This window comes from Melanerpes formicivorus, unplaced genomic scaffold (genome assembly GCF_026170545.1).
Source record: "Melanerpes formicivorus ecotype bairdi unplaced genomic scaffold, bMelFor1.0.p_v2 SCAF_21, whole genome shotgun sequence".
In the NCBI taxonomy this organism is placed as follows: Eukaryota; Metazoa; Chordata; class Aves; order Piciformes; family Picidae; genus Melanerpes; species Melanerpes formicivorus.
In genome coordinates, this window is record NW_027142373.1 from 3,581,896 (window position 1) to 3,597,974 (window position 16,079).

Sequence of the window (16,079 nt, forward strand, 5' to 3'; positions counted from 1 at the left end):
AGCTGGGAATGAACTGAGTTTGTTCTACTAGTATTTTGGAGGTATATCTGCTCTTGAATGTGAGACATTTGCATCATTGGTCTCTATTTTATTTGATGTCTCTTTATACCTCCCTGTTGAAGAATAAAGCATGAATTCAAATATTCAAATTCAAATATTTACAAAGAACATTAGATAAATTAACACTTTTCCCAGAAGCCTGTCATTTACACAAACTCAGGATTGCTCAGTTTGTGCTTCTCAGGATAAATTGCATTTCACAATGGCACCATCTGCTGGGAGATGACCATCACAGTGAAGCAGGGGCAGTTCCCTCACTTCTCTCTTTCACAATTAAACCTATGATTACTGATATCGACTGCCTGCAAAAGGCAATATAAATTAGGTCCATAAAGTACCTGAAGGAAGCCAGAAGCTGATAATGAGAGCGTATCACTGAGGCTTTCACACTGAAGTGTTTATTTTAAGGTCCTATTTCAGACCCTAATCCACAAATTCAAGGAAAACAAAACAAACCTCAAAACACTGAAGACGCATATGCACTAACTACAGGATCTCCACACAAGGACAGAGAGAGGAGGTTGCTTGGCAGAGTCTAAACCAGCCAGGAAAGGCACATACACTTACGGAAGGGCCCTCCCCACTTCCCAAACAGAAACTGGTGCTTTGAACCAGCCCTTGCCATCCTGCAAACCCAGGCTTGTCCTGGAGGAGCCAAACGAGCTCTCTGTGTGCAGGCTGCTGCACATGAGAGATTCTGGTGACAACTAAACTTCTCTTTTTCAAAAGATCCACACCTTGGCAAACTCAGAGCTCCTCATTGCCCACACATAAAATCAGCTTCCCAGAAAAACTAAAGCACTCAGTTCAGGTAAGGTCAGGCCAGCCCCTATCAGCTTTAGAGAGCTGGAGTCAAAGGGCTCCAGGTGATCTTGGCAGCCCTCCTTCAGCTGTGTGCAAGGCAGCCACCACACTGCCCCTCCTGCCTTCAATCACTGGCCCAGGCCACCCTGCCTAGATCAGGGGGTTAGGGTTAAGGTCCCTTCCAACCCCTAACATTCTGTGATAACTATGATCACAAATTAGCCTTTTCCCACCTTTTTCCGTGCACAGACTCTTTTTCTTGTCCCCAAAAATGCTTGCCAAAAACTGTGTGCAATTTATTAATCCCATATTTCTGGGGCTTATCAGTTGCAAGATGAAGTAGCTTAAACGTTGAAGAACTGAGGGTATGTGATTAAAATACATTCCTAAAAACACTACAAAGATACTTAACTGATGTTATTAAAACATTGAGGATTTGAAAGATTTTGAGTTTTTAGGTTAGGATGAAGTATTTTCAGTAAGATAGTGAAACTGAAAACATGAAAGACAATATGGACAGCCCTGCAAGCAAGGGACAAGATTGTCTCTTACCTCTTCTCAAAGTAACCTGGAAGCCCCAGCTTGACCAGATTTGACAGAAAACAGATGCACTACCAAGTTTTAGCACACCTATTTGCAGTGAAACCACCAAGTTCATGACACTGTTGCGGAAGCCAGTTCAGGCATAGATATTTACAAAATTCCTTTTATTCCATGAATTTAAGTTTACACATTTTTGGCTGATGTTACATACTTGGTTAAAAAGTCTTTCAGCCTAGAAATGTGCATCATTTCCTTCATGGTAGTGTCTCTGCTTCTCAGCTGGACCACTCCGTTCTCCAGGGTGGCATCAGTTATCAAGACCATGAAAAGAATGCTCATCTCATCATACCTGCAAAGGAAAGAGAACTCCTCTTACTGGTCTTGGTGCAAGAAAAAGTCAGGGAAGTTATGTCCAAATGACCAGAAGCTGTAAATATTTATTTTTGCTACACTGCACTAAGTCCAGTGTGAAGACACCAGTTTCCTTGTTGCCATTCCTTGTTTTCCTGATTACATTTCCTTAAATTATTTAGTTACTTTAGTATGTGAAAGCAGGATCTGGTGATCTATTACCAGAGTATTTTTGTATTTTTTTCTATTTAATAGCCAGATTTAAAAGGCTTCTGCAAGGAACAAAAAAGTTGTACTTATCTTCTCTCAAAAATAACATTAAATGTGCTCATGATCCACTGACATAAGCAATGATACACTCAAAATTCACTGATCAACAAATCATATGAAGCCCTCAGATGGAACAGTGGGTTTTATCTGCACAAGTAACTCCATCATGTACACCAAGTAATGGTTCCAGGCTTGGAAGAACTTTCAAGACCAGACACAGTGTGCTACTTGAAACAGAATTTAAAAATGAAGAACCAGTCCAGAAGCTAAAATGGGGAGTGAAGAGTTGGAAACAGATCTGCAAGTTTATGAATCATCTTAAGAAATGTATTTTCAATAGCAGAGTCTCCAAGAGGCATTTCACAGTTTCAGAGAAAGGTGTGAAAAGCTTACAAGTCACTTTATTTTACAAATGAACTGAACTCTTTGTAACCAACTGAACCCAAGCTCCCAGTTGAGGATATATGCCTTCAGTCATAGGGTTACTGCACTTGACATCACTGAAAGCAGGCCTGTTTTCGCTAGTCATCTTTCACCCTCAGTTTAATTTACAAAAGACTCTTTCTCCTTACTTTGTATAAAGCTGTTCCAGAGATACCTGCACAGTTTCCAGATAACCCGGCCATACAGAAATTCTGTTTTCTGACAGTTCATTGAACAATCCTTGACAAACCTGTGTTTATTTAGAAACAAAGCACAGACTCTGAGGGTTTCAAATCCTGTACAAAGAAACCATTAGAACTCTAGTATGTGTGACATTAGCATTCCTAGCTGATGTTAATGTTCTAGATGAAATGATCTCTAAGCAGAAAGCAGCCTGACATTAAATTTCCTTTTCTATTTAAAATCATGCCAGTGTAAGTTTCCTCCCCTCTGTGTGGACTGGCTTAATGACTGAGTTTAGAACTTTTTATTTAAAAATCCTTCTGAAGATGTGACCCACAGGTTAATTCTGAAAGATTAAGAAGCTGAGAGGGACTGTGTTATTTATTGGACACTCTATTAGTACTAAAAGCAGTGTGTTAACACAAGCGAGGCACCTGCTGTCTGCAGTGTAATTCTTCAGCTACAACTCAAAAGCTGCACATCCATGAATGTGCATCCATGAATCTCCAAGAACCAAAAGCAGCAGTGTGACTTTCCCCAATGTAAACAGTATCTGAATTGTAACAGAAGGTTACATGGAAAATCAGCGCTCAAAATTACAATTACAATACTTTCATACAACATACCTGTCTCAGCTCTGTTGTTGGACCTTTTCCTACATCCAATGCCACTTTAATAGGTGCTAAACAAGGATGAAGCTTAAGCACCTAGTAATTATATAAAAAGCAACAGATTACTAAATGCATGTAGTGTGGAATTCTAAATGGGACAAGGAACTCACAAGTTCTCTCAACGAAATTAAGATTCTAAACATGCAAACTTTTTCTTACAGCACAAATTCCTGAATTACAAGAAACCTGTGCTTCATAAAATTAGCCCCCTTGCCACCTAGGTTAGCTTGGCAGAAATTACTCAGCTTTGGCTAAACCCCGAAAGAAGAGTAAGAGTTTTGTTAGCAGAGCTCCATCACCTTTAATGGAGCCAGAGTAATCAGAGACAACCCAACAGTTACCATCAAGTCTACTCAGTCCACTCTTAAAGACCAAACAGCTGTTTGTTTACCCAGTGCTGTCTGAAAGCTAGCACTTCAAATCCACATAACGAGGGTTAATGTAGGAATTATGATGATGAAGCTTGGGGAAATGTTCCACTACAACCTGTGACCCACTCTTTCTACTCTTCTCAGCAACCTTAAAAGGCTCCTGAAAGACAATCTCCTCTTTCCCATGAACAGCAGCTACATTCCAATTCCTCCTAACTCATTTATCACTTGCATGGCAAGGGCCTACCTACTCATCAGAACAAAGGCAGAACATGAAAGGTGACACCAAAGTAAGAGAAAAATTGCTTATGTGAATGAAAAGGACTACAAAGGCAGCCCAATAGGACCAGCCTACTGCTGCCAGAGTGGAATGTTCTGCCTGTGCTTGCTGGGGAACAGGAACAGTGATATGGAAAAAGGGTACATCTCCATGTATGCTTTGACCACATTGCCTGTGGGTTTTGTACTTCTACTTGTCCCTGCCTTCCATTATCCATTCTTTCTTACATTTTCTACAGTTACCTTCCTCTGTGAAGTTTTCTTTTTTGTTAATGGATTCTCAGCTAGCTGCAGAGAATCAAAGAGATAGGCTAACACTCCTCGGTCCAGATTTCCACTCACAGACAGAACGTGAGGAATAACATTCTTCCTTCCATCTCGGCCCTGAAGAGAAAAAAAACACAAAGGGATACCTCAGAGGTCTCATTGCAGAGTATCAACCGTACTGTTTTTACAACAAGAGATTATAAAGACAGTCACATACCAAACAACTGAACCAGCAAAGAAACCATTTCTCTCACACATTATCGTCTTTAGCAAAAAATATTTTTACTATGGAAAAGCTTACAAATAATTTTGAACTCTCTCCTGGATACATCTGTAACAGTTCAGTATCACCAAGGTTCTTCAATGTTTCTATTGTTTCTGTCCCCCAAGGAAAGGCATAATGTAAATTAAATCCTCTTCTTCCTTCTTCATCCTGGAAGTCACTGCTGCTGAAGTTAGATGGACCTACTGCAAACTGAAAATAAAGGGAACAAGAGGTGATCACTGCTGTGCATGCTGCATCAACTACAGAAAACAAGTCCGTGATTTTCAGCAAAAGATATTGATAAATTACCTCCCAAGTCTCTTTGTTGCTTTACAGCATTCCAATCTCAAATCACTTACAAATACAGCACACTTGACTTTCTGGAAATTACATTATAAACTACTTGTTTGCCACAAACATAAGTAGTTTTTTTGATTTCTCACAAGAAAGCAGGGTGTCCATTTCTACTTTTTTGGAGGTGCAGGGTAGGCCAAGATGGCCCACAGGTACACTGCCGTTACCTTTTTCCACCACTGAAGCCTCTGCCGCAACCAGTAATCCAGCCACTGTCCTGCAGTTCTGGGAGAACTAAACCATGTAAGTGAAGACGTGGTCCTTTCTCCTATTCTTTAAACAACAGCAAGACCAGTAAGTTAATGCCTTCAGAAGTAACAGGGAAAAAGCGAGAAACAGTATTCAAGAACAATGCAAAAGCGAAACAACTGCAAACAGATGGCTTAGGTATGGGAAGAAATTACTTTCTCTATTACTGTACCTTCTGAGGTTTCTGTTGTGTTGTTCATTTTCTGGAATAGAGTGAAAGCACACTCCAATCTGAGCGAGGCCACAAGGCAGTCTTTTGTTCACCAGCTCTAAGCAGCTATGGTATTGTGCCAAAGCACCTGTCAGATACAAATCAATACTATCAGTAGCCACAAGAAAAAAATACGATTTTTAATTGTACTGAAAGTGAATGCAGCACATATGATACACAAGCTGTTTGTATGTGCAGACCCACTAGCACAAATGTGTTGCAGGGATCAGTTCAACACTATGTAGCCCAGTTCCTCTGGGTACTTTGACAAATGCAATTTTAAGGTGCCTTTCCCCCAGGTTACAAGGGAGAGCGAGCACCTAATGTAAACCTGGGCATTCATGCTGCTCAGGACCTTGAAAATGACACCAACTCACTGTGCGCAGCTGAAACTTTCCCAGCGCCCCGACGCAACTGGAAAATTCCCTTAAACACAGCTGCTTCGCTCCCGGTAAAGAAAACGTCAGCAGGCGAGCAGGCTGCGCCGAGCCGCCTCCCCCTGTGCTGACAGCAGAGGGCCGTACCGGGAAGCAGGCTCTCACGAAGTATTCCCGCGCTCCCCAGAACTTCTTCCACAGACAGGCCGCCCCGGAAGGCTTCGCGCAGCGTCTTTGAGTGCAGCAGACAAGGATTCTGCTCGGTCGGCGGGGAGCGGATAGGGAGCGGGCTGTGGAGTGGGGCATCTACCGCCAGCACCTGCTCCCGGAAGGCCAGCGCCGAGTCCCACCACTGAGCCTCTAGGTTGGCCCGCAGCCCCGCGCCCAGCGGCCCAAAGCCAGGGTGGCAGCCACTGAGGTAGGAGCGCCAGGGCTGCGGCTCCTCATAGCCCCTCAGGAAGTGCTGCCGACAGCACACTTCGAACAGCTCTTCCCCGCCAGCCGCCTCAGCGCCGCCAGCCGCTGCATAAGGCCGCACCGGGGACCCGGCCTCCACTTCCTGTGCAGCAAGGGGCCTCCGCCGCCTCAACACGGGCCGCCCCAAAGAAGCGCGGCCATACCAGCGGCGCCCTTGGCGACAACCCAGCGCCATCTTCTCGAGCTCCCACCTCCCTCATGGCCGCCACGGGCGGTGTGTGCACTGCGCATGAGCCACGGCCGCGCGCGCCGGAAACGGGGCTGGCGCGCAGCCAGAGGGGACATGGAACCGCGCATGCGCGCCGATACTCGGCGAGCTGCCGCCGAGAATGCGCCCCCGCCCCGCTTCCCCTTGGGTGGCGGCAGGCCGCCCGCGGCCAAGCCTGGTGGTGCTGTTTTGTGTCCTTCAGCCCGGCCGCGGCAGCCGGGACAGTCAAGAGGTGGCGTCTGCTCCTCCCCTCTCGGGACAGAGTAGCTCTGAGCTCCCTCGCACGTGTCGGGGAAGACCCTACCCCTGCTGCCAAGGGAACACATTACAGTCGCAGAGAGGTTTGTAGGGGAAAAGTCCACGCAGAGCTCCGAGTGTGGTCTGAAGCAATACAAAGGTTTTCCAGGCGGAGATCCAGGCTCCCGCTAACGTGTTCCTGCAGGACCTTCTGCTCGCAGTGGGGGCAGAGGCCTCTTCACCAGCACTACTCGCGGAGTAGTGGAAATTTCCATACGTGCTTCATCACGGCTTTGTACTAGTGCCAGGAGGAGGAGCTCAAGGGGAACCACTGTGGGAGGAGGTCATGCGATTCATATATGTTAAGTGTTCATGAAGGGGAATAAGCTCCTTGTTTACTGCACAACTCGATCCCCCGGGGCAGAAGGACAGAGAGCTAAAGGCATTAATAAGGCCAGTGGGTCAGCTGGAGGAGCTGCTGAAGTACTGCTAGTTATGATTTTTTTCCACTTTTAAGGCAGATTGTGCAGATACTATGACACTGTCAAAGCTACTGCACCTGTGGATTTTTTTGCAGCATTTTTATTTTTTGTGCAGGAGTGACCACCTTACACTGTGGAAAAAGCCCCTTCCCTACTCAGAGGGCACTTCCTCTGAAACCACACCAAAAAAAGGGCGGGGAGGGGCAAGCTAAGTTTTTGTTTTTCACAGCTGTGCCTTGTTGGTTAAATGTTCTCAGAAAGAGCAGTTCAATAACTCCCATCACATGACCAGAAGTTTAACAGAACTTTCCACACAAAATTCAAAATTACTTTAGTTTTGAGAGGGAGCCAATTTGGCCAAAACTACTTAAGTCCACCAAGAATCTATAACCTTCAAAAAACCTGAAGAGTCCCAAGATGCATCTCTGCCCCTGGCTTCCTGATTAAGTTTCCAAAGCACATTTTCAACTGCTATGACTTGCAAACAAGCCAGCTGGGTTTCACTTTAACAGCTGGTTGCTGCTGCCATTCACATTTAATGGGATAAAGGCTGCTGCATCACTGTTCTAAGACCCCCAGACTGCCACTTCACAAGCTATAAGCTTTCTACACGTGGTTGTGTAGGGGCTTTAAGCCTATTTTTAAAAGAGTTTTCAATGTTTTGTTTCAGGCAACTGCCCTAGAAAACTTCACAATCAAAGTAACTATCTACTTCCTTGTTTGCAACACTGCAGGGCAAAGTAAAAGAATTTCCGCACTAACAGATGCGGCTTTCGACTCAAGTGGGGTAGTATTTCAGGACTCCAGCTGAAATTCTCATAGCAACAGTGAATAATCGCAGAAACTATGATCAACTGACAACACCAGAGAAAAAAGAAATACATAATTAACAGGCAGATTGGGCTATGGTTAAGAACATGATAACCTAAGCCCCAGAAGAAAACAATCACTAAGTGCAGACTAGCAAAGACCTGACATGTGAAAGTCAGATGGGTTCAAAGTAACCTAGACAGAATCTTCCAGATTCAGCTTTGCATACATTCAGCTGGAGTTAAGCACTGTTAAACTTCAAACTATTTAAGTTACTGATAAACAAGTGAGAGGAAGGCACTGAGTCAGTATCACTGAAATTTTAATAGACAGTACTTGAATGCATTAAGTCCTTTAACCCAAAAACTTGAGTATCCCAGCTATGCTCCTCAAAGAAATACTGTTGCTTCACTCTGCATGGGCAGTGCTTCAAGAGAAGTCATTTCCACATACAAGTCTTGAAGAAAAATCATGGAGTGCATTCATGGGTCAGCAGCCCACTGCCCTCCCCCCACTTCCATAAAGAAATCACTGCTCAATACCAGTTTAAGTATAATTTGAAGTTTTAATACTAAGATCTTCCCATTTCTCTGAAGCTCATAGTAAGCCTGCATGCCAACTCATCACAAGGCCTGACAGCTGCAGATACATTACACTCAAGCCTAGTCTGCACATATGCTCATGTGAAGGAGATAGTTACGGTGCTGCAAACGCTACCTACGCTTGTAGAGGCTCATTAGCAACACCACTGCAGTTTTGGTCAGCAAGACTTTTAGCTACACCATTACTCCAGTGGCTCTTTTCCAAACACTGGCTCTACACTAGTGAGACAGGGAAAGAGCACTGTTTCCAAGTTACTTAGAAGCCAGTTTTAATTTTCTTCCCCATCCAAGCAGAGCCTGCCATGCTAAGCAATCTAGCCCAATCAAGGCAAGGCTGGGTTTTGTATAAGCTTAAATGTTTAATCAGACACAGTTGAGAAACCTTTCTAGAATTTCATATAAAAACATTTGACATTCCATTAATGTAAAGTTGTGCACATGTTGAGAAAATTGCCATCTGAAAGAAAATTCGGTCTTCAAATATCTTTATTGGAAGGCCATGCACTGCCTTCTGTTACTGTATTTCAAATCACTGTACATTTACTTTGAAAACACTGTCTGCATTTTCTAGTACAAAAAACTAAAAATTGTTTCAGGAATGTAGAGAAATATTCAACTTAAATAGCGAAAAAGTGCACCATAATTACTGCTGCACTGCAGTCATTTCTGCATTTCCCATTTCTTAAATAACTATCCTGTCTTGATAACACACAATATAAAGAGCAATTATGAAAAACTGACATTTAAATACACCAAGTTATTGAGAATAACTTGTGGGCATTGGGTAACCTATCATGGGAGCAGCACCAGTGGCAGGGTATGCATACTGCTGCTGGTTCATGCCATTGTGCATGTTTGCGATGTTACTGCCGTACTGCTGCTCATAGCCATTCTGGTAAGCTCCCGCAGGGTTACCAGCCCTGAAGCCAGCCTGCATGCCTGCAGCAGCTGCAAAGCCATTGCCAAAAGGTGTTCCATTACTGAAACTCTGGGCACTGTATGCCCCATTCTGAGTTTTTGCTCCGAAGTCTCTCTTTCCTATTGGACCATAGTTTCTCTCAAAGTTCTCCCTCTCTCTAAAACTACTAAATCCACCCCTTTTGCCCGCAGAATATCTGTCACGTCGATCACCTCTGGAGCGACCTATTAAGAGAGACAAGACAGTTATCATAAAGGCTGCATTGTACATGTCACTAAGTGAGTTCAGCTAGTAAGAAAACTCCCTGTGCCCCAGGCAAGGCAAACCTACTATAGAGCTTTCCAGTTGCTAACTAGACTCTGCTTAGATGGAGACTATAGATAGAAAAAGCTGTCCAACCTATGAGGAATCACATACTCTCCTCCCTGTGACACCACTAATAGTGTCACAACAAAGTCAGTTTAATCTTGCCAACATAATGTTTATTGCCCACCTTTCCTGACCATATGATGGCCACAGAACTGGACCCTGAGGCATTTTATTTCACCTTTGGCCAGCACCAGCCACAGATGCACCAACAGGTCCAGTTGTGCATAGAGGTGTTGTTTTTAGTTACTGGTGTTAATACTCTTTTCAGGTCACTAAAATTAGTACCTAAACCACCTTCCACTGCCATTTTGTAGAGAGGTTGGAGGTGGCATTGAGTTTCCATTTTGTTTCAAGAGGAAAGCTACACACTGGTCAAGACCAGTACTTACCTGAACCTCTGTCTTCAATCAGCTGAAGCAATTTGGGGTTGATGGCTTGATTAGCCTCCCGAAGCACAGAGATGAGGTCATTTACTTGCTTAATATTGTTAGGAGTAAAGAATGTGTATGCTGTGCCTGTTTTGGTACTGCGGGCAGTTCGTCCAATTCGGTGGATATAGTCCTCTGAGGAGTTAGGGTAGTCATAATTGATGACAAATTTCACATCTTCCACATCTGTAAAGTGTTGCAGTGTGGCAAAAAGCAAGGTACAAAGTTTTGCACACCACAACAGCCAAATCGAAGATAAACATTAGACAAGAGCACTTTAAAAGAAATAATGGCTGCAAAGAACAGGTGTTAGAATCATCCATTTCTGCACGAGTATTGTGGAAGAGAAAGTTATGCACACTCCGTCTGTTCCCGTCTCATCACCCACCCTGTGATCCAAAACCTTACCATAAAGGAGTATGCATTTGCTTGTCATTCCCAACTCAAGAGTCCCCTTTACAAATCATCAAGTGACATCTGAATGCTTCTTGCAGTAGGGCCACTAAAGCTCACAGCAGCCTCTTCATGTGCTCATTTGAGGACCTTAGAGTAAAAACATACAAGGTCCTTCACATACACACTCATTAGAAGCTCAAAAAAAAGGGGCCACACTGCTTGTCTTGCCAAGACCTTTGAACCGCAGCTGCAAGAAAAACATACCTGTCCCCCCAAAGTCACCAAGTTGTTTTTATGCACTGTGTCTTGTCTAGGCAAGAACTTCCAAGAAGCCAGGGTTCACTTGAGAATGTGTCTCCCCTCTGGCAGGTCTCGACATGACGACTACATATAGGTGGAGGAACTTCGACTTTCAAAGGCATTTGAAAAGCCATTGCTTTCCTGCCCCGCTGGCTAAAGTGAGAGGTGGGCTTTTTTTCTCAGATTTCATGTGCCAGTACTCACCAATTTGTACAAGGCTTAGTACATTTTAAAGCTGCTCTCTCCATTTCATAAGTTGAAAAAATTTCATTGAACATTGAAGTTTGTAATAATTTTCTTCGACATTTCAGCAAACTCACTGAAATTCAAAGACCCACAGATCACAGCAGACAGTATGCACAAAACTAACAGTACTGCACCATGGCAAATCATGCAAAGCATGGAGAGAAGAGAAATACCAGGGCAAAGTGAACTGTGAATGAAACTGCTTATTTCATGAGAGAACAGTTTATGGGGGTAGTAGTTTAAAAGGATGATCTTTGCCTTTTGAAGATTACTGGCACACAATGCTCTTTCACCTCTCTATTTGACTGGAAGCAGCCAGCCGATCACTTCCACTAGTCCTCCATCCCCCTCGAGTCCTCCGATTGTCATGCCTAGGCCTTGCCACAAAGACTGCACCTTTATGTGAAGAAAACTTAGAAAAATGCAGAGGTTAAAGAAAGCAATAGACTTTCTTTAAAAAGCTTTGGGCAACCGGCATTACAGAGTTGTACTAACCTAGACCTCTGGATGCAACATCTGTAGCAATCAGGATTGGTGCTTTTCCGTGTTTGAATTCTGCAACACAAGCAGCTCGTCAGTTTCTTCATTAAGCACCAGCTCACAGTGTGTAGCAACTGCAAAAATACTTACCATTTAGAACCCAGTCCCTCTCCTGTTGACTTTTATCACCATGAATACCCATTGCTGGCCACCTGGAAACACAGAATTTTGACCTCAGACCACTGCAAGTATTTTCACTAGTCGAAGACAGGGCTAACTAGCCAATTCCAATAGCTGCTAGTTTTAACTTGAATTGGTATCTGGTGTTACTTAAGTTTGACAGTTTTGACACCATGGTTAAATGACTTATGAAGAATCAAGAGCACAGGGTGGCTCAGTGAAGCTGCAGCTATGGGACTCACCCATCTCTCCTCATTTTCCTGGTCAAATCATCACAACGTCTTTTGGTTTCCACAAAAACAATTGTTTTGTTTTCCTTCTCACTCATTATTTCTTCCATCAAACGAATAAGCCTGTAATAAAGAGATAATGGTTAGAGCTGGGACCAATTTCTAATGTACTTGTTTTAACATCCTGAATTATTTTTCAGTGGTCTTAAATTTGTTTCACAATTCATCAACTAAAAACCTAACCATCAAAACCCCACATTGAATGCTCTGCCCCAACACTGACCACCTACTTGTCATCTTTCTCCACATCATGACAGACATCCACAATCTGCAGAATGTTGTGGTTTGCGCTGAGTTCCAGTGCGCCAATGTTGATGTGCACATATTCTTTCAAGAAGTCTTCAGCCAACTGCCTTACTTCCTTTGGCCATGTGGCACTCCACATCAGAGTCTGCCTGTCAGGCTGGAGAAGTAAACTATGTCAGCACAAGCTCAGTATACAGTTAAGCCAAACACCTTTAGAAAAAAAAATCTACCCAGGTAAGTCTAAAGATGTTCCTTGCACTGCCCTTGCTTTGATGAATATTTGTTTCTACCAGTAGTGATAAATGCACGAACGAATCATACTCACTCTAATCTGATCCACAATTTTTCTGATCTGAGGTTCAAATCCCATGTCAAGCATCCTGTCAGCCTCATCAAGGACAAGGTAAGTACATCTCCTGAGATTGGTCTTTCCAGCTTCTAAGAAGTCTATAAGTCTTCCAGGTGTTGCAATGCAGATTTCCACACCTAAAAGCCAATTGCTGAATTTAGATGAAGTAATTTTCACATTGCCTCAGAGATGCATCAAGGCTTATCCATACCTCTTTCCAAGTCACGAATTTGTGGTCCCTTTGGAGCACCTCCATAAATACACGTAGACTTCAAACGACAAGCTCTGCTATATTCAGCAGCTACCTGCTGCACTTGTTGAGCCAGTTCACGAGTTGGTGCCAGCACAAGACACTAAAAGTAAAATGCCGAGGTTTTAGTTCAATACCTACCTGAAGCTTCTAGTCTTGGTACTTATTTTAAATTTAAAGGTCAGCATATACTCCTTCAGTGCCAGAATGACTAATATGGATTTAAAGTAGCCCAAATCAGCAAGCTAAATTACCTACCATCTCCATTACCACCAAAACCTGACCTATGCTGTGTGGTAAGGCATCTGAAAGCCAGTGGCTTCCAGAGGACACTTACCTCCATTACATACAGTTTTAAAGACAATCCAATCTAATCTTACAGCATGTGTTTCAGAGACTACCAAAACACAGAACCACTTTAGTCACACTAAAAAACAACACAGCTCTGCACTCTTAGGAGCATGTGCAATTGGACTGTAAAAAAAGTACATTCTTCAGAAATTCAAGATCCCCTTTCATTTAGGAGTACTTACAATAGGTCCATCTCCTCGCTCCAGGAACGGCTGATGATTTATATGCACAATAGCAGGCAACAAGTACTGTTTGGAAAAAAGAGAAGTCTATTACAATCTCTTCCCAAAAATGTTCAGCCCACATTAAGCCAGGCCATACTTCCACTGCAGTATTCCAGGCTACAACCAAAACTTACAGACAGTGTTTTCCCTGATCCAGTCTGTGCTACTCCAACCATATCCAATCCACTCAACGCAACAGGCCAGCCTTGTGCTTGAATAGCAGTTGGTTCAGTGAAGTTCTGCCTCTGAATTACTTCCATAACATTTGCTTAAAGAGAAAATAGAGGTTTAGTAATTTTGACTTCATCTTAAAGCCTGGAAGAACACCCATTATATTAATCTTCACTTACCAGGAAAGTTAGCTTCATAGAAGTTTATAATCGGTTTTGGACAGTTATGGCCCCTAACTGTAACTTCTTTGCTTGCTCTGTACTGTTCAACTTCTTGCTGCAAGACAAAAATATTGTTGGAAATAAGCCTTGATATCAAAGCCACACTTAAGTTGCCACATGCCTGTTGGGCCCCATGACCCTCAGCATGTTTGCACTTGTGTTTACTGTTGCACAAGATTAAAACAGGATACATACCACAGTACGCCTAACTACATCAGGATGTTCTTGATAGAAGTTCTTCTCAAATTTGGGCAGTTCATCTAAATTCCATTTCTTTTTGGTAAGTTTTTCCCCAGGGTTTCCAAATTTCTTCCCAGACAGAGGTCCACCTCTACTTCCTCCAAAACGGGGAGCTCCAAACCTAAATAACATTATAACATTGACTCCAAGAGAAACATTTTGCTCTTTATACAACTTAACCATTACGTCTGCAATCCATCTTGTAGCTCCACATTTTTAAGCCTCATCTACATGATGCCGAATCTTCAAAAAACACAGAAATCGCAGATGCCACAATCTACTTAGCTACAATTCATATTCAGACGCTAAAAAAACACATCTTTACAGTTTCCTTAAGATGAAGTTGAAAGGCCTATTGGCCAGTTACAACGTAGGAAAAGTAAAGACATGAAAACCTTTGTACTGCCCCGTGATTAAAATGGTTTCCCACCCAAGCGGCACTGCCACTGTGTCAGGCTGCAGAAAGCGGGCGGGAGCCGTCACAAAATGTCGCGGTAACTCCCACATAAACCCTTTTCTTGTATACCAAAAGACAGACTTCTCTCAATAACCAGACTTTAAGGGACCGTGAATTTTAAGCTCACGTTTTAGGCTCGGTCCCCCCGTTCAGAAAAGGCTCACTTCGAAAGCTCGCCCCGGAGCCCCCAGGCGCAGCTTCAAGCAACGCTAAGCCCTGCGCTGAGCGCCGCTAAAATGGATTCCAGCATGGGGCTGCTTCCCCGGCCCCGATTGCTCCCCAATTTGGCGGGGCAAGGCGCTGGGAACGATCCTTCCCAGCACAACACAGCGCTCCCAGAGGGGACCTGGCTGAGTGGCCGCTGCTTCCTGCCAGCGCTGTTTCCTTTGTCTCTCATTTCTGTCTACGCCACATTTTCCAGCCGCTGCCATTTTAGAGCCTGAGCTGGGCGGGGGGAGGAGGAACAAAGGCAGCAGCAGCCGGCATTTTGATTTCCCCTCAGTCACCGCATGGCGGGGCCGGCCATTAGCATCCGCTTACACAACACAAAGCGGGAGCCGGCCGGCTCCTGCCAGCAGCAGCAAGAGCCGTCCCTTGTGAGGGGGAAGGGAGGAAGGAAAAGGGAACCGCCCTATCAAGAGCTCCCCAAGGCTTCGGCATCGACGAAGAACCCGGCCAACCCACTGACCCACAAACCTCCAGCCAGACCGCCGCTCCCCAGCCTACCCCCACTGACCGGTGGGGGGGGTGGGGTGTGAAACGGGGGGACGGAGACGGGGGAAAAATAATTGAGCTCAGCATGGACCATCCATACTCGGGGATACGTCCCCGGGGTGTGGGAAGAGATACTCTTCGCCACGGAAAAGGTTAAAAAAAACGGGGGGGGGGGGAGGGGGAAGCCACCAAAATTCCCACACAAAACAAAAAAACACAACCCGCGCCCCTCGGAAGCGGTCGCACACAAGTAGGGGACTTCGTTCGGCCGGATGGACCTAGTCCCGATCCGGACTATAAGGCCACCCACACACAGTGGCCGCCTTCACCAGCTTTAACCACTCCTAAAGCCAAGATCCCCACCCCCGGCCTCCCCTCGCGAAGCTACGGAGACTTCCAGGCGACAAAAGCTGAGAAGAAGGGCTCCAAGGCCCATCCCCCGCCAGTCGCCGCCATTTTAAGCAGCTCAAAAACAACGACCAGAACCCCACAGTCGCTCTAAGAGTCCGGATGCTGGCGGCGGCTAGCGCCGGCCGGGCCCCCGGACTCACCCTCTATCCCTTTCGCTGGAATACCCGGGCATGGTGATGGTGGCGGTGGGCGAGACGATCCCGGTCACTTAAAGAGGGTGGCGAACAGTAGCACAGGATCCGGCGCCGTTGGTGGGGGCACTAAATGTAGAGCGCCTCGCCGACCGGATGCCGGTTATATAAGGGGCCGCGGGGGCTGCTGGGAACCGACTGGTGACGCAGGC

The 16,079-nt window shown here is 44.8% G+C and overlaps 2 protein-coding genes across 5 annotated transcripts; both read right to left on the bottom strand.

Annotated features, from left to right (window-relative positions):
* Positions 1–510: 510 nt before the first annotated feature.
* Positions 511–6,364, bottom strand: POLG2 (DNA polymerase gamma 2, accessory subunit). 3 transcript variants are annotated; one of them, XM_068151083.1, is made up of 8 exons: positions 5,826–6,364; positions 5,263–5,389; positions 5,009–5,114; positions 4,524–4,697; positions 4,199–4,339; positions 3,261–3,341; positions 2,601–2,701; positions 511–1,756 (listed from the first exon to the last, which is right to left on the bottom strand). In XM_068151083.1, the coding sequence occupies exons 1-8, from the start codon at positions 6,328–6,330 to the stop codon at positions 1,591–1,593; spliced, it is 1,401 nt and encodes a 466-aa protein (XP_068007184.1). In that variant the 5' UTR covers positions 6,331–6,364; the 3' UTR covers positions 511–1,590. The 3 variants fall into 3 exon arrangements, with proteins under 3 accessions (XP_068007184.1, XP_068007185.1, XP_068007186.1); XM_068151084.1 differs by having other exon boundaries at positions 1,666–1,756; positions 2,627–2,701; XM_068151085.1 differs by lacking the exon at positions 2,601–2,701 and having other exon boundaries at positions 1,666–1,756.
* Positions 6,365–8,196: 1,832 nt separating this feature from the next.
* Positions 8,197–16,012, bottom strand: DDX5 (DEAD-box helicase 5). 2 transcript variants are annotated; one of them, XM_068151087.1, is made up of 13 exons: positions 15,877–16,012; positions 14,110–14,275; positions 13,873–13,969; positions 13,657–13,790; positions 13,481–13,546; positions 12,909–13,050; positions 12,674–12,834; positions 12,333–12,505; positions 12,055–12,165; positions 11,783–11,844; positions 11,648–11,707; positions 10,172–10,396; positions 8,197–9,637 (listed from the first exon to the last, which is right to left on the bottom strand). In XM_068151087.1, exons 1-13 carry the CDS (start codon positions 15,906–15,908, stop codon positions 9,252–9,254), a joined length of 1,815 nt encoding a protein of 604 aa, XP_068007188.1. In that variant the 5' UTR covers positions 15,909–16,012; the 3' UTR covers positions 8,197–9,251. The 2 variants fall into 2 exon arrangements, with proteins under 2 accessions (XP_068007188.1, XP_068007189.1); XM_068151088.1 differs by having other exon boundaries at positions 15,901–16,009.
* Positions 16,013–16,079: the final 67 nt, after the last annotated feature.